The sequence below is a fragment of the Diorhabda carinulata genome, chromosome 4 (genome assembly GCF_026250575.1).
Source record: "Diorhabda carinulata isolate Delta chromosome 4, icDioCari1.1, whole genome shotgun sequence".
NCBI classification, from domain to species: Eukaryota; Metazoa; Arthropoda; class Insecta; order Coleoptera; family Chrysomelidae; genus Diorhabda; species Diorhabda carinulata.
The window spans coordinates 19,463,179-19,488,266 of NC_079463.1; the positions used below are offsets into that span (position 1 = coordinate 19,463,179).

Consider the following 25,088-nt stretch of genomic DNA (forward strand, 5'->3'; position numbering starts at 1 on the left):
GGTGTTTTTTTTGCAGGACAACGCCCCTGCACACAAATCCCGTGTTGCCATGTAAAAAATTCGTGATTTAGGGTTTGAATTACTAGAACACCCCCCTTATTCACCAGATTTGGCTCCGTCCGACTATCATCTCTTTCCTCAATTGAAAAAAAGTTTAAAAGGTCGTAAATTTTCTTTCAACGAGGAGATAATAAAAGCTGTGTGTTTGGTTGTATAGTAGGCTAAGAATTTTTCAATATATCCTCGTATAAACACTTAAATCAGATAGATTGCTAAAAAGGTTGGTGTAGAATTGTAAAAAGAATACTGTAGAAGATAAAATGAAATAACTATTCATTAAAAAATATTTATTAAAAAATGTTGAGATAGTGATGTGCCTAAAATACTATAAAATTAAAGTCACTGAAATTGAAGCATTAAATAAAAGTTAGTTTAGTTCCTGTCTGGTTGACTTGCCATACGTTAAGTTCTTCATATTCTCCAATACATGTATTAACTTGGTCCGGATTGTAACCTTTGCTAGCACATTTTTCAATAGCAGCGTTTACCATAACAGTTTTGTTTTCACCAGCCAATTCACTGATCACGGCAAAAATCTTATCGTTAACGTTTGGAGGTCTAAAACAAAATAATCGTTAAATTTGAACTTATTTTATAATTTTTGATAAATTTCCCATATATGCCCCTATGCCGCAACTTCTCAAGCTCAATTTTTGATAATTTATCAATGCTTTTAATAGGGCATTTGAATATTAAAATAGAAGCACTGGTGAAACGCAGGATTCCGAAATGTCACAGGGAATTTAATGCATAATGGACAGGATTAAAATGTTTGTTAACAAACATGCAAATTTTTTACATACTATTTTAAACTGATTTTCATAACAAAGAGACCTAAATAAAATCAAGACAAATTTTCACGAGAAAAAATAAAATAATTTATATTCAAAATCTGTTTTCAGTGGCTATATTGCAGTATCACTCGCGGAGGCGCCAACTGATGAGTATAAAACTCTCAGTTTTAGCTTGAATCTGTCAGCTGTGTAATAAGATATTAGTATTGGTTATGTTAGTCCTTGCAGGGGAAAAACTACAATAAACTTAAATGAAAAAATAAAACGCTGACTGTCTTCTGACAACTCAAAAACGTCAACTCTATATTTATAATTTTTTTTTAAATTAATTGTCAAAATTGCACAACAACTGAACACAGACAAAATAGTCTGAACATATAGGGACACTATCTAATTCATACTAACTATATTTAATACGCCCTCTCAATTTAAATGTATTAACAATCTAAATATTTATATTGCCAAAAAAGTTCTAAAATAACAACTTATAATATTTGTTAATTTGCAAAACTAATTTATGAAAACATGTCAGCACAATTTTCAGCAGGACAAATATACTCAATTTTAAAAACATTTTTGAAACATAAGTCTTTTACAAAATGATATTTAATGTCAATGTGTTTTCCTCTTTTTGAATTTTGAAAATTTTCAACTGTAGCAATAGCACTGAGATTATCACACTTCAAAATAACTTCTTCGGAAATATGGGAATCACTTAAAAGACCTTTTAAATTCACCACCTCCTGAGCTGCTAGTGCTACGGAAATATATTCTGTTTCCATTGAACTAATGGCCACACAATTTTGCTTCCTTGAAAAACCAATTTATGGGATTCTTGTTATAAAAAGCTATAAATCCACTCACACTTTTTCTTGATTGTCTTTCGCCACCCCAATTTGAATCACACATAGCAACCAGTCCTGTATTTCCTTTTCCAAATAATAAACAATATTCTAATGAAGAGTTTAGGTAATGCAAAATTCTCTTGACTGCATTCCAAGTGCTGTTGGTATGTTTATCCAAATAACGACTAAGTAGTGATACACTTTGACATATATCTGGTCTGGTAGTTATTGAAATGTACTGCAAATTAATCTTCTATATGACTTATTTTCTATAATTAGTTTATCTTCAGGTACGTTAAAATTTACTTCCATTGGTGTCGAAATCGATCTTGTTTCTTTAATTTCAAATTCTTTTAAAAGTCGTTTTATCATTTTGGTCTGATGTACTTTTATTCCTTTTTTTAAAAATTCAATCTGCATTCCTAAGAATGATTTAATTCGAAGTCCGTACAATGCTCGATTTTATTTAAAATATTGACTTGTACTTTTTTTTAGACCTTGAGGTTTCTTAAGCAGCATATATATATATATATATATATATATATATATATATATATATATATATATATATATATATATATATATATATATATATATATATATGTCTAAAAATCCATTTAAAAATGCTTTAGGTACATCCTCTTGTTTAATAGTACAATCTCTTTCAACTGCCACTGTGAGCATTAAGCGTATTGTTGAAATTCTGCACACTAATCAAATTCCATACTTTGTTGAGGTTCTTGAAACCCCCGTGCTACTAATCTAGACTTCTTAGTACCATCCTCTTTTTTTTTAAAAAATCCATTTTGTTTCGAAAACTTTGACATCCTCAGGTAGTTCATTTACTTCTACCCATGTTTCCAATTTCGTGGGGGATTGAAGTTCTCTCAATAGATTCTCGCCATTCTGGTTCTTTAATGGCTTCTTGATAGATTTCTGGTTCCCCTGTTACTGAACTAAGGAAACAATAAGCGATATATATGTCATAATCTTCTAAATATCTTGGCCTTTTTACATTTCTACCTGATCTGGTTAATGACAATTCTGGCAATGCAACATTTTCTTGAGTATTACCTTCATTGTCTGAATTACCTGATGTAGCATCATTTTCGCCTATATCTCTTTGTAAATTTTCTTCTCAAGTTTCCTCTATAATCTCTCTTGGTTCACATATCACCTGTTGCTTATTTGTATCTTTATTCTGATTAATAGCTTTAAATTCCATTATAGATTCATCAAATTTCACATCTCTGGACCGTATAATTTTTCTTTCATCTGGTAACCACAATCTCCATCCACCACCGCAATAACCAACCATAATTCCCTTCTTTGCTCGAGCGTCTAGTTTATTTCCTTTTGGTAATGGTATGTAGCATGAACGACATCCAAAAACTCTTTTATTCCATATTTTCGATGGTGTCACTCCTTGAAGCCTTAAAAGCCTCGCACCACAATTCTTTAGGCATACCGGAATCTATTATATTTGTTCTAATTTTGTCTAATAGAGTTCTATTCATTCTTTCGGCCGTTTCGTTTTGCTGGGGTATATGTGGCAGTGTATACTCCAAAATAATCCCTTTCTTCGTGCAGGATCCTTTAAATCTATTTGTTATAAATTCACCACCGTTATTTAATCTAATCGCATGAACATTTACTTCTTTTTGCCTTTCCAATTCTACCATGTAATCTTCTAAATTTTAATCTGCTTCATTTTTTGTTTTGAAAGTTTTAACCACAACAAAATGCGAATAATCATCGATAATGGTCTAAAAATATCGCGATACTTTTCTAGTTTCTCTTTCAAGAAGTGACTACTTGCTCCAGAATCCAAAATCATTGTCATTTTTCCATTTTCAGAACATAAATTTGCTGCATACAGCTGCACTTCTTCCTCTTTTTCTTTTATAACGTTAGCTTGCCCTGAAATTTGAGTATATGATCTTTCTATTCCTCTATTCTTATTCTTCCTCTTCCACGTCCTCTACCTCTGTCTCGCTTAAGACATTGTGAAAACCAGTGTTCTTGGCTTCCACATTTATAGCACCCATTTGAAGCTTTAAAACTAGGTTCTGTAGTGTCCTACTGCGAATTATTTTTAAGTTCTTCATCTAACAGTCTAGCTTTAACGAAATCTAACTTAACATTTTCTATTGTTTCCAAAACAGTGGCTACATTATTGTATTTTGGCAGTAAAGCAAACAATAAAAGACATACTTTATTTCCTTTATCTAATATAGATCCCATATCTTTGAGATTTCTTGTAGTTGTATTTTAAAAATAGGTCTTCCATTTTTTCAAATTCCTCATTTTTCATAGTTACTAATTTTCTTCATAATGCCATCTTAGTCAAAGAACTTGTCCTTACAAACACATTTTTAAGTGCCTCAATTTGTTCTTTGGCCGTTATGCATTCTTTAATAATATCTAAATGCTTATCTGATATACCCGGAATAATAATAGACTGAGCTTTTGCATCTTTACACTCCCATTCATCCTTCTCTTTTCTACTTGCTGTTGAGTCTGGTGGATTACCATCTATGGATTACCATAATATTTTGATCCTAAACAGCCAGTTGCTAAAATTTTTAGCTTCTAGTATCGGTATCGTCGTATTTGTAGTCTTTTTTCTAAATTCTTTTGAGACTTTTTTCTTTTAACCTTGTCATTAAAATGCAAAATTCTTCTTGACTGATTTCAGCCACGAAATATTACCAATTCTTTTTAACAACGTTCTGGGCGCATAACCTATTGGTTATGTTAATTAGGATAGGAGATTATTATACCAAAACAGCCATAAGTAAGTATAAAAAAAAATATAAAATACAATTTCGAAGTTAATTTATTCGAGAAATTTTATTTTATTTGTCTTCAAAATTAACCAATTAAAACAATTAAATTTTTAATAGTGAATTTAGCATGTAGAGAAAATACCATAAAATTATATAGTTAAGTATTATATATTTTTTCTCAAATTGGTTTATTTTCATAGATAATTGAGTACAGCTGACAATATGCATCAAAGTCATCAACCAGCGGTACCACCCCCGAATAAATATATTTCGAAAATGGTATACCTCAAGGATCTATCATAAGTCTCGCATTCTTTATCATCGCAATCAACGACATCCTAAAAAACTTGAAGTTGCCAGTAAAAGCTCGACTATACGCAGATGATTTGGTTGTTTATTGTAAAGGAAAAAATATTAAAAATTTCTTCTCACAAAGTGATGCTTTTATTCATATTTAAGAACTGTGGTTACAAAATACTGGTTTTACTTTTTGAACTACAAAGACACGGTATATTATTTTCACAAGGCAAAAGAATATACCAAACGTACCGGTATTGAAACTTTATAATGAAGACATAAAAACGGAAACACCAATAAAATTTCTCAGTATACTATTTGACCACACACGAAGCTGGAACCATCATATTCGAAATCTTCTCCTAGCGTACAACAACAAACAGATCGACAAACATTACAAACATTGTACCGAACGCTTAATTGATCAAAACTAGACTATGGATCAATTGAATATATAACAGCTAACATCACTTCTAAAAAATCAGCTTTAGCTTTCACAATTCTCAGCCTTGCGTTTGATATCAAGTGCATTCAAAACAACACGAGTGGAAAGTCTGTACTGCGAATCAAGGGAATCATCCTTAGGAAACAGAAGAATATATGTTTGCCTTACGTATGAAGCCAAAGTAAAATCCAATCCTACCTTCCAAAATTGCTTCTCTAAGAAATTCCCAAATCTTTTTTCAAATAAACCACCATTGAATTTTTTCATACTCCACCATGGACAATAAAGAGCACCAATTTAATTACCCAGCTCACCTCATTCGACAAACACCACACCAACAATACGCTAATCAAAGGACACTTCAATAACATACTCAATGAGTACAAAAACTTCATAAAATAATACACTTAATTATTACGGCTATAAAAAACCGAATCGCTAATAACCAGTATTCTCATACGAATTTTATTATTATATTTTATTAGTTTGTCATTCAATTATAGTTACATTGTTAGAATATTATATATCAATATATTCTATTTCACAATTTTAACAGAAATTTCTTACTGTATCATATTCTCAAGTTATTATAAGGAAAAATATGTCAACACTGAATATAATTTACATGTATGGAAGATTGCTGAAAAGCAGTTATAACACAATGAATTACATCAATGAATATATTATATACCATTTAAATATCGGAAAACAAATCGGTCTCAACTATACAATACAAATTATCAATTGCATTTATTATTATTATCATTTTATGTACTCCATACATGAATATATATGACATTACGAACTACAATCACCCAAATTATCAAATTTGAATAGTCACTTTAGCCTATATTTATTGTAAATAATTCCAAATAATGAAGCATGCATCGCTGTTTTGTAAAAAATGGAAAAAATATTAGAAAATTTTATTATCCACAAAATTTCTTACTAATTTAATTATGTTTAAATAGATTCAAATTAATTTTTTTTATCAGCTCCTGAAAGGTTTGCATCGACTTCTAAACACATTGTACTCGTATAATCAAAATGAAACATTTATTTTTCTAAAATTCCGTCTGTAAAATTCCCTCCTCGATTTGCTCGAATAGTCAGAACAGCTCGAGAACACACACACAATTTCCTTTGAGACGAGCCCGTCCCTCTAGGCATCCACCCCCGGATAAATCCACGAGTGGGTGCGAAGAAGAACATTCCAACCACCCCCTGTCATTCCGACAGGTCCTCATCCTCTTTCACGTCGCAGTTTCGCGTGTAGAATCCTTCTTCTCCCCTGAGGTCTATGGGAGATTCTGGGATATCTTATCTTTTTGTTAAGAGATTAGCCTGTTGGCTATACACTCTTGGCTTCTTGTTCTGGACGTCTTCGTGTGTGTGTGTGTTTCGCGGCCTCGGGTAAACCTCTTCCTACCTCCTGCCCGTAGGAAAAGATCTAATCCGAGTGGTCCTTCGCCTTCTCTATAGCTGTCCCCGATGTATAACTCTTCATTTGCTTATGAAACGCAGAATTACCGTGTCGGGGGGTGTCCTCTTGTGGTATATTTCTGTTGGGCAATGAGTGTTGCTATGAGTGTTTGCATGTTCTGCAATACCCTCAGTAGCTCGGGCGTTCCTTCTCCTGTCGTTGTCGTTTTCTTCGCAGCTTATGCGTAAGTGCGTCCTGTTTGCGTGGTGTTCCTAGCTTGGCTGTTCTCCATCTTTTTCGGGTGTTTCGGGCACCCCTTGTAGTTTGCGGGGTGTTCTCCTCCGCAGTTCCTGCAATTCGGTTTTTCCGTCTTGCTGAGCGTGCATTCCGCCGCTCTATGCGGTCCCGCGCATCTCACGCAATGCACGTCCATGTTGCACGTGCTTTGTCCGTGATGGAATCCCTGACACCTGTAACATTGTACAGGTCCGTCGTGCCTTTTTTGTTCTACCACACTTATTTTTGTGTGACAGAGGTATCTCAACTTCTTATAAGTTGGTTCTTCTGTAGGTTCTATTACTACCATATATATAGGTAGTAGTTTTCGGGTGTTGTCCTCCTTTCTCTGTGTACGGCTTGTCAGTTGCCATACTTTTTTGGGTCTTAGTCCGTTTTCCCTCAGTTCTTCCTGTACCTCCGACACTGGGATGTTGACAGCCAGTCCTTTTATGACGAGCTTCCTCTCCTTTTCCTCATTGAGTAGGTAGGTATACCACTCAATCTCCTTATACTCGCTCAGGAGCATTTTCATTTTGTTAAAATCTTCTCTCGTCGCCGTCATTATTTTGCCCGTGTGTATTCCCATTTTACACTGGGCATCGATTTTTCTTTGCACTAGCTGTTTGCGTAGTGCTGTCCACATGAGTGGGGATTTTAGAATTATCGGAGGTGGCCTTATCTCCGGTTTTTTCTGTTTCCTTTGTTCATCTTGTTTTATTTTCTCCAGTTCTTCTTGGACTTGTTTGTCCGTTGATATTTCTTCTTCATCTGAGGATTGTCTATCAGCTTTCTTTCTTTTTTTTTGTTCTTCACTTCCATGAAGTCTCCTTCCATGGGGCAGTCTTCGTTTTGAGTTCCTTCTTTTATTTTATCTTGAGATTTCATCTCATCTTCTTGGCTTTGCTTCTTTCTCAAATCTATTATTTTTCTTGCCAATGTGTCGTTTTCGGCATCCAGTCCTCTAATATCGCCCTCTAAGGACTTAATTAGCTTGTCTTTATCGATGATCGTTTCTTCATAATTTCTCATCCTCTCTTCGAGGGATTTGATTTGCTGTCCCATCTTCTCAACCAGCGCTAAAAGAAAAGTTTATGCCGCACTGACAAGTACAGCTGTTTCGAGAAACGGATAAATTCCGCATAATCAAATTTGTGTTGAAAAACACAATTCTTTCATGCAGAAGTATTTCAATTCATTATAAATGAAAGGCTGTGTTGCCGCACAGCTACCTGCAAAGAAAAGAAAGTTTAATCAGTGTCTCACCTGACTACCTGAGTCCGCTTTCACTTCACTTCACTGTCGCACTCGTTCACTCGTCGAAGTCTCGGAGTCTTACTCCTCCAGCTCGAGAATATTCGTAAACTACATATTTATTTAGACCAACAAGTTATGGGGAGAAATAACCAATCAACTGAACAATTTACATAACTTTGTTACAATACAGTTTGAAATAATGGCATAACAAAAAATATACATACCTCTGCCCTCTATTTTCAAGAGTATGTTTCAAAGAATCTTTGCTCATTTCTAAAAGCCTAATTGCTTCATTAACATCATCTTTTTCGACAACATTAGATAATCGCAGACGTGCCAGCGCTGTTGACAGACGCAAAATACCCAAAAGGTTTCTCGCTGAAGTAAATGTCATATCAGCATTATTGCGAGCCTCTTTTCTCAGTTCCACGTAAGCATCTACAAATAGATTTTATTTATGCATCTAAATGTTCTTGGTTTTAGGTCTCTTCTGTTATAAAGTTAGAAGAGATCTAAAATCAAGAACATTTAGAAGCATAAGCATATCAAAAGCTCTAAGAAATAAGAAATCAATAGATTTTATTAGAGTCAGACAGTTGAATTTAATTCGTTTTAATAAAAATAAATGAGCAGACCGAAGAATGCTTGTATCGTTATCATCAACTAGTAATTTTATTAAGCCTTGTCTGTTCTGTGTAGGTTTTGTTACCATTCTCTTGACGCTACTAATAAAAAACGTGGAAAGAGCTCAACATTGATTAGTTTAGTAACTTCTAATAAATAATTAGAAAGTAATTCCATCCTAGATGGGGATTAAATAAAGAGCCCCAGTGCAGTGACAAAATTTAAAAAAAATTGTTTAAAAGAAAATAATTAATGAATGTCAATTTTTTAAATATAAACTTGATGAAAATCGCATTATTATATGAATCGTATAAATTCAATATCAATTGCAGAATATAAAAACTTATCTTGTGTGAGAAAGTATTTGTTAAAAGGCAATCGAATCATTATGAATTGGACGGCATTATACGCCGTTAATGTACCTGCCTGTAAGGGAGTTTGGTTTAAACAGGGTACCAGACTGTGAGCTGAGCCCTTTTTGTACCCCATTCGTTTTTTTTTGGAAACGAAATTTCAAAGTAAAAACCATCAAGGGAAATAAATTCTTTGCAAATAAAACAACAGAAAACCATACAAAACAAAACAATAGTAAGGAGGTAGTCGTAGCAGAGTATCACCTTGTTCTTTGCACAGCTTGTCAATATAATAAATTTTCTCTAACTTTAGACTTTTAATAACAATAAACAATTCTTCGTTTGTTGGACCTTTTTTACGATCGCTGACAGGAATAGGAATATTTTTTTCAGACATAAATTGTGGTGGAATGTTAGTTAAAAGCTGTTCATTAAACTACTTTTCAAATTATTCTGCTGTCATACCTTCATGATAATCAGCTGCACAGTTTTTAATTTTTTAGCAGATATTAATAAAACATTACTGTACCATTATAATGCGTTTCCCTTTAAAACACGGCAATTTTTATTATTGTCTACCCAACGGAAATTTACTACATTGTGACTGTCAAACCATGTTTCATCTAGATAAATTATGTGTCTATTAGAACTTGTAGTCTGTCGTATGCCGTCTAGCAGGAATATTTCGAAGGAATTGTGTACATACGCCTTTCGACAGCTTCGGCCAATAGAAATGCATTTATGTTTACGATTCGAAGTTTTCATTGGTAAACAGTGGAGAGTATGAGTCCACGTGGACTGACGGTTTGTTAGATGTTTACCGAATTTTATACAGGGAGTATAACATTTCTTTAAGTACACAGACACATTTTTAAGCTCTCTAAAAATTAGATTCTGTATATGATCGAAAAAGTCTTCCAACACAAATGATGATGTATCAAAGACTTTCAGAATTAAAATTAGCGCCTGATATGCCACTAAGAGAACACTTTTCAATTTTTGATACGTACGTAAATGATCTGCTAGCGTTTGGATCAATAATAGATGAAGCAGGTAAAGTACTTAGTTTATTAAAAACACTTCCATCATCGTATGAAGCAGTATCTATTGCAATCGAAACATTACGTGAAGATCAACTAGATTTAGACTTTGTAAAATCGCGTTTATTGAATCACGAAATTAAAGTGAAAGGACAAAATCGTGATACTAGTACAAAAATATTAGTTGCCGAAAATAGTGATAAATCGAGTGAAAAGAAGTTTCCCTTCCGGAGATCAAATTATAATGGAAAATCAAAATTTAAGAATGGTTTAAGAATTTTATGTAAGGGATTCATTTTTGAGGGGGCGTGTTGAATTTCTCTGAGCAAAATTGAATCCTATTTTACAAATTATTTTTTTATTTTAGTATTTTAACATTATGCTTAGATTTTATGTTTAAGGAAACTTAACATTTAGTTGAAAAATATTTTAGAAAAGGAAAAGTAAGTCCTACCTCTGTTTCATGACCCCGGACACATGGGTCACACAAAGGACTCTTTTTACTTTTCGGAGTAATGAATATATTTTAGTAAAACATCTGTAATTTTACGATTCTTAAGGAGAGGCTTAGTTAGTACAAACCGACTCTTTCAAGCGTGAGGACACTTCTCGAAAATGTAGTCTTTTAAATAAAGACTTAATATATGAATGTTAACTACTGTGTATTTCATTTATAAATATAAAACCTAATAATCACGATTACCTATCCATAACTTTCAACATAAGCAATTATAGAATTATTATAGTTGCTCGCATTTGCCTTGAAGACATTACGACATCAATAAATTCTTCTTGATTTGTAGAATTAAGAAGAAATCAGTAATTATCATGTTTGCTTCAGAATAAACAGTTTAACATGTGTGGGAATCGAAGACAAAGTACAATGAATTGTGAAGGAGCTCAATAGCTAATATTCGATAGTTATACTTTACCAAAAATGAATCATCACTTTTTTTCTACTTAAGTCAACAAGTATATTGGTAATTACTTGTAATATTGTTCTGAAAATTTGTGCAGGAGGGTTTTTCTAGAGAGCTTGTTCCAGTTGAAAAAATTTTCAGTTAACGAATACTTTCTGTTATACTGGAAGTAAATCCCAACTTTGGTTTGTCAAATAGAACATCCATTTCTTTTTACATTTTAAATGTTTTTAATCGGAACATTGTATGTCAATGATTATTTTGAAAACTTTCAATATTTTTTTAAAAACAAAGAGTCAGGTAAAAAAATTAGTAGAATTTGCCCGTGTAACGCCTTGAATGAATATCTCAATATTGTGATTTCTAGTGGCAGCTGCATTTTTTAAAAACACTTGTGTACGCTAAAAAACTTTCGCTTGGTTATTAAATAATTCTGTGAAAAAATAACCCATATTGACATACGATCATAGACACTCTCACAGAAATAAAAAAGCAAAATACAAAGTACAGAATTGAAATATCTAAGAAAAATAGAAAATGAATCAAAATACGACAAAACAAGAAAAAACACTTTAAGAAAAAATTTTAATTTGAAATTAATTCAAAACAAAATCGAAGGAAATTAAGATTAAGATGTTATGAGAACAATTAATACTGAAGATATATGAAATACGAACTTATAAAAGAAATGAAGATCAAGGTGGAGCAGGACAGAAGAACTTAAGGTTGTAGAAGAAAATCGAGGAATAAGATGGCAGAAAATACAATAAAAAACACAGAATAGGAGAGAATGAAAACTGCTACGAAAAAGGCAGCTCACGTAATGACTTAACTCCAGAATGCCTTACACCAGAAAAGGTAGAAAGGCTTCAGAATTAAGTAAGTATGAAAGATATCTGAGAACTTTTTTTGAATATTTGAGGAGAAAAAAATGCTAGTGTCAAGAAACAATATTTAATTTGATCATGTATGAAAATTTGACATGTTTAAAGAGTTTTAAAGTTTAAACCTAGAAAAAAGCAAGAATAGAAAGACGTCGGAAAAAAGAAGTGTCAAAGACAAAACAATTAAAATTATAAAAACAACGCCGTAAAAGCTAACAACGTGGAATTGGAAACATTTGAAACCACACAAAAACTATGACGAGGAGGGGGCTCCAAGTCCGCATTTATTATTTACTTAAATGAAATTATCAAGGAATAAACTAGGATACCAGAAAATTGCCAGTAGGAAATATAAACTTTAACTAATAAGAAATATTGAAAGAAGTATTCCATGTGGTGATGCTCATAGCCAGCAAAGAAGAACACATAATTACATAGCAATAAAACCAAAGTAAAGATAATTGAAGATAACAGGTAATCTATATATAAGATAGAAATAGAATAGGCAATATTTGAGACTACTAAATGCTACTCACATAGCAACAATATTTTTACTTACTGACTATAAAATCAGTTAATTCTTCAGGGATCACTGGATCTTTCAATTTACACATAGCTATATATTTTCTCATAACTTTCATATCTAAAGCTTCGACCTCCGTTGGGGGTTGTTTGCTATGTTGATGAACGTAAGTAATGTGTTGAGCAAGTTTTAAGTCATTATCACGGTTAGCTTTATCTTGAATGAGCCATAGTAAGTCAAATCGCGATAAGAGAGCAGCTGGTAATTGTATATTTTGTTCTATTGTCCTTTTGGGATTGTAACGACCATAAGCTGGATTTGCGGCAGCTAAGATTGAAACCCTTGCGTTTAAAGTTGTCATAATACCAGCCTAAAACATAAAACAAAACAAACATTTATATAAATTAAACTCAATAATCATATAATTGAATCAGATAGAAACTATTCGTCAAATTCGTAAGTTGAGTTTAGTCATAAGCCTTAAAAAACAATTTGAAAAAAATTGATAAAGTTATACATAACATAAATGCCCAAGAATGTATTTTTAGTGAATGTGCAACTGCTTAAATTACATAAAATATGAGCAAAGGTACAATCATGTGGTAATAGATTTACTATGACCTGCAGTCTGTCCTAATTTAGGGCCATATAAGATTTCTTGGAATCCCTTAACCCTGCTTATGTAAGATATCTGGTTTTAGAAAAAGACCTAGTGCACCAAAAACTCATAATAATTTAGATTTTTCCACGTTGAAGTTACCTTAGCAATACTAATGGTTTGTTGTTCCATAACTTCGTGAATAGCAGTTCTATCTTCGTCAGCCATTTTATCAAACTCATCTATACAACATACTCCCTGGTCCGCAAGTACTAGTGCTCCACCTTCTAACATCATTTCTCCCGTCATCGGATCTTTCATAACTGAAGCTGTTAAACCTACACCGGAGGAACCTCGGCCTGTAGTATACTGACCTAACCAAAAAATTTAAGTTGATTAAATACTACTATAACTGTGAAATATTATTCATGATTATAGCTTAAACTTGCATTGGATATTCGACATTTAAATTTATAATGATAAATATCATACTAGTTAACTATTTTTTATAATCTAATAGATTTTAAATAAGAATTTTCATCTGGTATAAAAGGTAAGGTTGCCCTTGAATAAAATAATTATTGAACACAAAAAATTTTTGGTCGTTTATTAAACCTAAAAATTTTGAAATTGATATTTAACGAACTTCCATTGCCCAAACGGAGAAAGCCGATTTGTTGGGTCGAATCTTAGCTTCAAATTGAACTCTTGATTCGCGGGGAAAGCTACCAGCTAGCCTTCCTGATTCATAAATGCCAAAAACAGAATTTCGATACGAAGATATTGCAAAACTTTTAGAAGTTTTGGACATCAATAAAGCCACTGGCCTCGGTGGAATAACTATCGTATTGAAGAAAACAAGTCCCCTAGGCAAACTCTTTTCCCTATCATATAAAAGAGGCCTCTTCCCTGCAGATTGGAAACTTGCTTGTGTCAACCCATACCAAAAAAGGAAGAAAGTTGGTTCTTTACTTACAGTCATTTGCCAAGATCATGAAGAAAGTCGTTAACCAGTAAATCTTGATATATCTTGAACATCTTCAGCGACCATGAATACGGCTTTCTTAAACATAGATCAATCGGGGATCTCCTGGCCTATATCACCAACATATGGATTGAAACTATAGAGAAATATGGAGAATCTAAAGCAATCGCACTGGACATATCAAAGCCTTTTGATAAGGTTTGGCATGCCAACCTTCTAAATAAATTAAGATCGTACAGTTTGTCATCCTCACTTATCGATTGGCTCAGTAGCTTTCTCAAAGACCGACCCATCCAGGACGCTATCCTCAAAAAGATTTGAGGTTAACCCTGGTGTTTCCCAGGGATGCATCTTGTCACCGACTCTATTTCTCTTGGACATCGACGATCTACTCGACGAAACTGCAAACCCGATCTATAGCTTCGCCGACGATAGCACACTGATGTCGCCGTTCAAATAAGCCGTCTCAATGAACTCGGCTAACACCTACATCCGTAAGCAGTAACAGATTACCACTATCAATACCGATCTTGAACATTTTCTGAAATGGCATAGAAGAAAACTAATTGAGTTTAAAACAGCAAAGACCCAGACTGCTGTTTTTACAAAGAAGGCTGGACTGTTGCGATTTGGTCTTATCTGGACATTAAATATCACCATCACCGCAAATTCACTGTTTATATATACATTCTTGCACGTAATTTTTTTATTTAATAAAAGATTTAATGATGTATACTTTCTAAGACTTACTTCTTGTTGCTAATCTGTTAATATACCCCAATAACTGTGATTTAGCAACTCCCGGATCACCCATCAAACAAATATTGATATTTCCACGAATTTTCATACCATCTGGTCGCTTATCGACTCCGCCAACAAGCAAAAGCAATAAAGCTTTTTTAACATCAATATGACCATATATCTCAGGAGCTAATGATAGGGCTAATTTAGTATAAAAGTCTTCTCCTGTTAGTGTTGCTAGCTCCTCGGGGGTAAGAGGATTATCAGCGTTTTCCAGATCCATCTTATTCACTGTTGTAATTTTCTACAAATTGTTTAACAATATTTTTATATAGCAACTTATTTTGAAATTACAAAGTAGCTCAAGTCTTTTAGACTATCTGCAACATATTGATAAATTTTGTTATATTAGTGGATGAATAAGGGATACGTTAAAGATAATTCTAAAATTTGAAAAAAAATACCTTCTATTCTTTTTTCAGATAGAAATAAATAGACCAAAAGAATTGTTTTTAATATCTTAAATATATTTTGAGGGTCTTTAAAATGTTCAAACACATTATGCCGGCCTTAAGAAAGTTTTGGACAAATTGTCCTAAAAATGAGTTAAGGCCAGGAATTTCCTGCAAGTCAATCCAGAGTTGCAAATTTTGCTTCTTGAAGATAATTTTGTACTATTCTAGCCATGTTCGGACGTACATTATAGATTAATGAAAATTCCTCCCCATACAAAGGGTGCATGCAGTTCTGTCAAGCAACCGAATCACGACCCAACACAACACTACCTTCAGAAAAGTTTACTGTTTTAAAATGGCCGTATCGATACGATATTGATACATTGTTCTAAGAAGGTCGTCACTAAATGGGGTTCTTAGGTAAACTGAAGACCTCTCCTGGGAGCTGTAAGACCTTGACGTTGGTGAAGTGGCTCAGTAACTTCCCCCCCTTTCGCGCCGCAAGGACGGGTGGAGAGGATTGAAGCTAAGAAACAGCTCGAAAATGGTCAGTAGGGCAGTGGCGGGACTACTGATGCCGAATAGGTAGGTACCACAGATAAAAGTCAGTAGAAGATCCCACAAGCCCAAGTTGCATCTAAACACACTGACAAGTCCTCACCTGAGTGAGGGGGACGAATGGCGAGTTCCCGGCGCCAAAAAACTGGGACCTCTCGGCTATGATATGGTAACCCAGACAGAAGAGTCCCAGCGGCAAAAAATCCGGAGTTAGTCAATCTCCCATTCAGCGCATCCCCAGGTGGCGGATAGGGGAATGCCACCTAGATATGGGTGGTACCGGCGAAGTAGAATAGCCGGCGCGGACCAAAACTGACAAATGACAGCGTCTGACCCGGAGCGGGCGGCTGTGACCGGGCAGACCTAGCTCGGAGCTGTGGAGAAGGCAGTAGGTCTAGGGACGATAGCCTAGTAGATGTATAGTAGAAAGACAGCCAAAATCACGCATTTTGGAACGGAGAAAGACCTGTGGGATAAGCTCATCAAGCTCAAAGCCGAGACCGAAGAACATGAGTGGTTCGCCCTACATACAGTTAATACCATGAAAACTCATAAGTTGCAAAAGAATGTATCCTTCATAAATCCACCACTAAAGCAGCCATCTACACACACCAACCGAAGAGGAAGTCAGCAGACCCACGAAGGGTAAAAACGGATAGGAAAACCTACGCCTTTGTGGTCAATACGGACCCAGAAAACCGTGAAAGACTCAATTAAAATGAGGAAGCCTCAAACGCCGTAAAGAGCATACAACTTGATAAATTAGATCATGTTATTAGGAACATCCCAGGACAGCTGGAGGTACGCAAAGTGGGAGAGTCGTATCGCAAGGTATTGCACATTAGGGGAATGGACGCAGACGTCATCAAATACGATGTACACAAGGCCATCGAAGGCTGCCTCAACAGCGATACGAAGAGCCATTTCAAGCTCAGCGAGCTTCGCCCAAATGCAAGGGCACACAGGCCATAACTATTATTACCACCAAAATAACGCTCGTTAATTGCTCGAGGTTGGAAAGATGAGAATCAGCATGGGCCAATGTGAAATTACAAGTAGAATAGAAGTCACAAGATGTCGCAAATGCTGGGGCTACGACCACCAAACAAGCGATTGCAAGGGTCCAAATATATCCCAGATCTGCTTCAAATGCGGAAAGGAGGACCACACCACAGCTGCCTGCAAAAATGGTGAATGGTGCCCACTATACAATGATCTAGGATTCGAGTCAGGCCACAAAGCAGGCACCAGTAAGTGCACTGTATTCAGGAGAAGCTTATCGCAAGCCAAAAAAGCAAGTCGCACAAAGGACACGGATGCCACTAGAAGAGGGAGGATCCATCTGGGAGATAAAAGGGAAAAATCTGGGAAGAACCATAGGAGAACGGACAACACTAAAAATACTAAAACCATGGTTTCACAAGAAACGACCATCGATGAACTGAAAGACTCCGGCAAACCGATCGATGAGTCTCACATCACCGCTAACGCGAGAGATATGGCGCTTCCACCGACACAAACACAGTCTCCTAATTATATAATGTCTTTAAAAATCCTGCAATTAAACACAGATAGGCGGAGAGCAGCGCATCATCTCCTTAAAAACCGTGGAACAGGGAAACATCGACATTGCCTTGATTCAAGAATCAAATAAAAACCTAATAAGTAAAAACAGTAAATGGGGTTATACCTACATAATTCTCGAAGGATGGTCACTGTATACCTGCTATGTCTCCCCGAATATACCTCTGGACCAATACAAGGCGATTCGGTTTTTCACCACATAGCCATTTCAAGAAGAGAGGCAATGGAGACTGGCGACTTCAATGCCAAGTCGGCCATGTGAAATGCCTCGACTACAGACGCGAGAGGCACACACCTGGCAGAAGCAATACAGTCACTGAACATGGTTATTCACAACGACGGCGATACACCAACTTTCACGCGAGGTCCTCAAACCTCCATCATTGACATCACATTCTCTACTATAAACATTAGCCGCGTGGTTAAGAATTGGAGGGTATCCACCGAGGAAAGTCTTAGCCTGCACAGGGTTATACTTTTTGAGGTCGACAAGGGTAAAAAGAAGCCTAAACAAGAGTGGTACTCCAAACCGGGCATAAAAGAGGACGTCTTCAGGATAGCATAGCTGATATAGATGTCCTCACTTGGGCAGTACAAAAAACACAAAAGGCATCTATGGTCAACAGAAAGAATAATACACCAAGATCACAACCGGTATGGTGGAAGGAAGATATCGCCTTGCAAAGAGAAGTATGCAACCGGTCGAGGAGGTGCCTGACTCGGACAAGATCTGGACATGTCAATCAAGCCACTATCGACCAATTGGAAGAGGAGTATAAATCGAATAGAAAGGAACTGAGGGACATTAGAAGATCCCAACGAAATCAGTGGAATCTCCTTTGAGATAGATTTGAGGATCCTCCCTGGGGGCAAGGGTATCGGATGGTAACCGGGGAAATTAAACAACTAAAGACTCCTTACGAAGCTCACCAATCAAGTAAAACTGAAAAAATTAAATAGCTTTTTCCAACAGACAACGCCCCGACCACACAGGCACCGTTTCCACATGACCCCCCACTACTCTACGCTGGAAGAACTCAGAAAGCAGCCCAAAAAATTAAGGCTAGGAAGGCCCCTGGACCAGACAGAACCCTACCGGAATCAGTCAAATTTGTCGCTAAATACTCTCCAACTTACTGCTGGACCTCCTAAATAATCTGCTGACTGATAGCGCCTTCCCAAAGAGGTGGAAGACAGCAAATATCGTATTGATACCAAAAGGTCTGACAACAATCCAAAGTACAGACCTATATGCCTACTAGATGTCTTCGGTAAATTATATGAGCACCTTATCAAGGCAAGACTCGAAGATGAGGTATACGCGAGAACAGGCAATTAAACACGTACTGGCCAAGATAACAGAAGGAAACCCCACGTGGAGAGTATTAGTTCTAATTGACGTGAAGAACGCCTTTAATACGGCTAAGTGGGGAAAAATCATGAGTAGACTCAAAGACCTTGAGATCAGCGGCTACTTATTCTAAGTCATAGCCAACTATCTGTCAGGAAGAACCTTAAAGTGTGGCGACTATAATCAGGATATGTCGCAAGGCGTCCTGTGGAACGTCCTATACGACGGAGTTCTCCGGCTGGGATTTCCCAGAGGCTGTCACACCGCCGCCTACACCGACGACCTGGTCCTGGTGGTTAAGGCAAACAGCAAAGAAGAACGAGCACACAGAGCAAATCAAGCACTGAGACTCATCGAGAACTGGATCTATGAGGCAGGGCTGGAGATCGCACCAGCCAAGACAGAAGCCATCATTTTGAGAGGACCCAGAAATAGAGACAACATCCACTTCGAGCTAGTCGGTACACGCATTGCCCCAACAATGCTGCTGGGCTCCCAAAGGAAGATGCTGTTGAGGACAGTCTCGACCAACAGGACGGTATCAGCAAAAGCCCTTTGCGTAATCGCAGCAGTCCCACCGTTGGATCTATTAGCGAAGGGGAGAATCAGATTCTACGAACTGCCGGAGGTCACGGCAGAAAGAAAAAGACAGAGATCCAGAACTATAGAAGAGTGGCAAGAACGCTGTCAAAATAACACAACGATAGCGCAATGAACAAAGAAGCTGATACCCAACATCGAAGTATGGATAAAACGGGAACACAAACAAGTCGACTACTTCCTAACTCAGGTCCTGTCTGGTCATGGATCTTTCAGGTCTTTTACTCACAAGATTGGGAAGTCCAGGGATAACATGTGCATTTACTGCGGCCAACAAGACGATACCGAACACACAATATTCGCCTGTGAAAGATGGCACAGAATGAGACACGCTTTCTAAACTGAAACAACTATCACTCTTACCCCAGACAACCTAGTAACGCATATGGTCAGCTCGACGCGGAATTGGAACAAAATAGCTACACACGTTAGGGGAATCATGGAAATAAAAGAAAAAGAAGAGAGAGAGCACCAACGTCGTGAAAGACAAGATGCCGACGCACAGGTCATGAGTAGGACATCGCCTGTATCTGACAGTACCAGGTACAGGAGTGGAGAAAGGGGGGTTTTAGCCAGAGAAGCGCCCGACACTACCAGAACTGATCGATAAGAAGTTCTGGTGCCATGCAGTTTCCCCTCATAAAAAAAGATAAACTGAAGACGCTGACTTTGATAGTCTGGAGTTATTAGTAAACAAGTTGTACCATTGCAACTCTATATGAAATAAGTTTGTCTTCTGTCAAATTTCTTCGCACTGCCATTATACACATCTTTTTAGAGTTTCAACAAGCGACTGTGTATTTGCCAAAATCGATCTTAACTATTTGTTCATTCTATTGCAGCATCTAGGTTTAGTTATTACTGGACTCTCAATATTGTAACGGTAGACTAAAATATTTTTATTTTGCATTTTACCTCATTTTAACTAATAATTAACAGTAAAGGAAATAAAAGCTTAAATTCATCAAAATAATAATTTATTTGGAATTAAACCATGTATGTATGTGGATAATGGGGTATAATATACGCTGCGCTATGTCCCTCTTTTTTGCTTCGATACTGAGGAACCCAGTGTTTACAGCTGATCTGTTAATTCCAGTCTAGAATGTGGGATGCATGTAGTTGCAAGAGATCTTCATCTTCTAGTTCATACGCTCCCAAGTGTAGTGCTCTGAAATTTCGTAGCGTTTCACACTTTGAGAGAATGTGAATAGAGGTTTTGTCGTCTGTGCAACAAAATCTGCACGCTGTATTATGTATATAGGTTGATACATTCAGCAGATCTACTCTGGTTACAGTTGCTCAGGAGAGTGTTTGCCTGACTCAGCTCCTGTAGGTTGACCCAATGATTGGTTATGCTCCTATCTACTATCTTTTCCAATGCTTTTTCCATTGTTATGTAGATGATACCACAGAAAGGTTCAGGTCTCATGAAGGGCTTGTCTGACCCGATTTAGCGAGCTTTATTTCATTTCCCTTCACTCCGGTGTGTCCCCGAATCCATTGTAGGTTAATTTTCTTGCCTATCTCGTTAAATTTTGTAGGCAATCTCAAATGAGTTTGGATTTTATGATATTGGACTAAAAGCTCTAATGGCTGCTTGGCCATCGGACAGGAGATGACATCCCGTCTGCGATAGTTCCACACTTTTATCAATTGCATAGATGTTTTCTTGAAAAATGCTTGGTGTGTTGGCCAGGCTTTGGTTTTGGCCCCGTACACTCCTATTCCAGTTCCGTCTGCTGTTTTTGATCCATCCAAATACCATTTAAAGGCATTTCTGATCATTTCTTATTTGGGGTTATGATCCCACTCATTTCTACAGCTTAGGATTGAGGTAAATTCTCTTACAAAGCTCAACTTTTTCGTTACATTATCCTGAAGCATGTCCCATGTTTGATGATTACTTAGGGACGGTTTTTTTATTGATTCCGTCTCTGAACATTCTAAATCATGGTTTCTCTGCTTCGCTTCCCAATATGATGTGGAGAGAGAGAGAGAGAAAGCTATTAGTCTTAGCTTTATAAGGAGTGATCTATGTTGTTATATAATGTTATATAATAATTTATTTGAAATTAACTTATCAATAATTAATGGCACCTCTCCTGGCCCTAATATCAGCTTCCAATCGCTTTTCATGGATCCAATAAGTTTATTTACTCGATCTCACGCCTAATAGACACAGATAAACTCAAAAGAAATTCATTTCTAGCGCAAATTACTAACAGGTTTGCAGTAACAATATTTGTAATTTAATGGGGGATTAAAGACGGGGCAACTGGTCGCCAATCAGTTGACAACCGGTTTAAAAAATCTCGACGTGCTGCTGGCAACTTCAACCATCCGCCTCTCAAAGGTTTCAATGGACGGAGATTATTTTGTTTTCGTACTTATCACGATAACACGAGTTTTTCACTTCAACAGGACAGTAATTCGTTATAGTAAAATTAATGTCTTCATTTTATTATTTTTTTTTTGTTTCTTGGAATTATATTTATTATTATTGTTCCAGGATAGTGTGTACATTTGCAAAAGAAGTTTGGATGGATTTAATTTGATTTTCTTAGGTGACTTATGTGAAGTGTCAACAAGCGTGGTTTCAACTTCTCAGTTTGGGAAGGCCACTGTGATCAGAACTTTCTATAGGCGATTACTAAGTTGTCTTTCTTTAATTTCGGCACTTCGCTTAAACTGTACGGAAGCTTCGATGCTTCCATAAAATTTTTCCGGAAAGTCAGACCGTTTGGGGGGTCATGACCCCCGTGACCCCCCCTTAATACCGAGCCTGAGTGACAATAATTAACGACTCAATTCAAATGAATAATTATTTACAAAGAAAAATAATAACAGCGTATATATATTTGACACAAACATTGATTCGGAATAGTTACCAGAAATCCCAAAGTTCTAGGAGTATCCACAAATTTTCATCTCCAACTCCTCCATCCTCCTCGACTGGTTTGAAAGATCAACTGAAGGTATCCCTTCCTTACATCAAAGGTGTAACAAACAAAATTTGCAGAATCCTAAAACCCCACGGTATTCGCACAACCGCACAATCAGAAACTCTCCCGCACAATCAGAAACTCTCCCACCCAATCAGATCCATTATAGACAAAATATCCAACGAAATCCCCTGCTCAGATTGCCCCCGGTCCTATATTGGCCAGACAAATCGAAGTATTTCCATCAGAGCCAAGGAACACTTGTTATATATCACCAATTCCGATATTTCCTCCACCCTTGCCCAACATCGTGTCCATACCGGACACCCTATCGATTTCAATAGAACCAAAACTATCGCCCCACTCCATTCCTTCAAGTCCAGGATTATTCGAGAAGCTATCGAAATAGAGAAACGTCCAAACTGTCTGAACACAAGGGACGATAACCAGAGATTGCCGGCAACTTGAAAACACCTTCTTCATATATTTCACTCCAATACCACATACAATTTATTACCCCTCCCGCCAATAATTTACTTCCCATGCGCGCCAAAACCCGCCAATAGATCCAATAACCCTCCTGTTAGCTCAAAAGCAGCAGTGAGTGTGTTAGTGTCAACAGTGTTCTTGATGGTAAGCATATTATTTTTATTTTCTATTTTATTCATTTTATATTTTTTTCCAGCTTTTCATTTCCTCGGTAAAATTCCAAGGAGTAAGCGGATTGAAGACTTGGAATCAACCAGGAAAAAGGGATGATTCGTTGCAAGGAGTAGGCAGATTGAGACTACGGTTTTTTTCCATTTAAATGCCCGCCAAACCATCCGGGAACCTCTTTCCAAAGCCACGTTTTCTTTAATACTACACTGCGCGTATCTTTCTCCAGATCTTCTGAAGACTCGTCCTCATCTATCGTTACCGTTCAGGCACATTCTGCTTTTGTCTGAGAAGAGAGCGGAGTCTCATTGTTCAAAAAACATTTACGAGGCTGCTCAGTGAGCTGGGGTTAATTTGGGTCCAGTAGCTAGCCTTTTTGGCTCTGCCTTAAGTATTTTTCAGACTGTCCAGCTACTCACAGCCCCTCATCGCGTTTCTCTGAGCTCTTGTTGAGGGTGAGGGCCCGATTTCTTAGCTGTGTGTTAACAATAAAATGGTCATTTTTCTCGGATATGCACCTTTTTCTTTCGGAACCGCGTCTTCGATTAAAGTTGCCCGTCTCTTGGTGACGAATATAAATTCTGGACACATTAGACTGACTCATATTCAGCGCACTGGTCACTTCTCGCTGACACTGGTCTTGTGGCAATAGACTGACCAATTGAGCAGCTTTATTATTTCTTGTGTCCATTTTAAGGTAGAATTCTTGATTATTACTAACAGAGATGTGTATTGGTTGACGTTTGATGGCTAACTGATAGTGGTGGGTTAGGTAGATATACTTTTATAAGGGGAAGTTACCCCTAATTAACCTATTGTAAACAAGCATAAAAAGGGTGGTTACCGATCATAGCAATATTCTACAATCATTTTGAAGCTAATATAGTTAGCTTTAAAATTTCACTAAGAAAAATTCAATTGTTACTCAGTTCTTTGACAGAGGTGTCGCCTGTATTCATTTTTTTGCTTATGATTGTATACAGTAAACCGAACAAAAAAATTATGAAATTGTATTTCAGGACTTCGTCAATATGGAAAAAATATGGTTCAACACAAAAATATTATCCCAAATTATTGTAATGATATGGTGTAGAAATATTTCCAATTCATTGGTGCCAGTTTAAAAATTTGGTATGATAAATATTTTAATTTCAAATTTTTTTATTTGTTTTTGAAAATTATTTAAAATATATTAAAAACTATATAAGTAATTACAGAGTATGACAAAAAAAATGATTTAAACACTGCGTTCTGTTAAATTGAAGGGGAATTTTTAAAAATAAATGTAGAATACTTGTTAAAGTACTCTGAAATATTCAGAAGAAAATATGTGGGAAAACTTACATGGGCTTCGAGATACGTTTCTGATAAAAGTCCGCCCATTATTTGTCTGAATCCTTGTTTTATAAGTGGTAAAAATATACCGGTAACTGCAACATGATCACCAGGTAAAGCTTGCCTTGTTACTTCGCCCCTACAAAAGATTGTTAAGGTACGTGGAATGTGGCCCACTGGTACTTGATCACTCTAAAATATATGGACAAATAAATGTATAATCAATAAAAATATCTCGATAAGAATTCAATTTTGAAATAAATGTATTCCTCTCCAAAACGTATAACATATATCACTAAATTTCATATTCTTTTTGCATCTTATACTTCTATAACTGAAAGGACTATAAAAAGTATCAAAGAGTTCCGACCACAAAACTCATATACCGGGCTACGTGTTAAAGAAGCGGTTATAATACCCATTCACATGACAAAAGTAGTGAATTTTACTAGTTTATGTATTCTTGGTAATCTCAGTGAGAAATCAAAGTGTCGCAAAATAACATGAAATAGCAAATAAGATGAAAAAGCCGCTTGATTATTTCTCTTTGTTTGCATGAAATATTTCGTTTGGATTTGAAACTTGACAGTAGCGGTTCGCATTCTTGTATGTGTTGTTTATACACACATCTCCAAAGTCTTGGCTCCATTATAAACTTTCAAGTTTGCATATGTACAGAGCCTATTTTTTGTTTTTAAATTTTGTGGCACTATCATAAAAATAAGAATCGCCAGGTAATCTGATATCTG

General features: G+C 36.2%; 1 protein-coding gene across 1 annotated transcript in view; it reads right to left on the minus strand.

Annotated features, from left to right (window-relative positions):
* Nucleotides 1-326: 326 nt before the first annotated feature.
* LOC130892719 (DNA replication licensing factor Mcm7) overlaps nt 327-25,088 on the minus strand; it is a 34,992-nt gene continuing 10,230 nt past the window's right edge. Inside the window, exons 4-9 of the mRNA XM_057798287.1 lie at nt 24,349-24,531; nt 14,864-15,158; nt 13,291-13,502; nt 12,567-12,900; nt 8,411-8,624; nt 327-618 (exon numbers count right to left, since the gene is read on the minus strand). Coding sequence (XP_057654270.1) covers nt 417-618; nt 8,411-8,624; nt 12,567-12,900; nt 13,291-13,502; nt 14,864-15,158; nt 24,349-24,531 — 1,440 coding nt within the window. The 3' untranslated portion in view covers nt 327-416. The remainder of the gene's footprint in view (nt 619-8,410; nt 8,625-12,566; nt 12,901-13,290; nt 13,503-14,863; nt 15,159-24,348; nt 24,532-25,088) is intronic.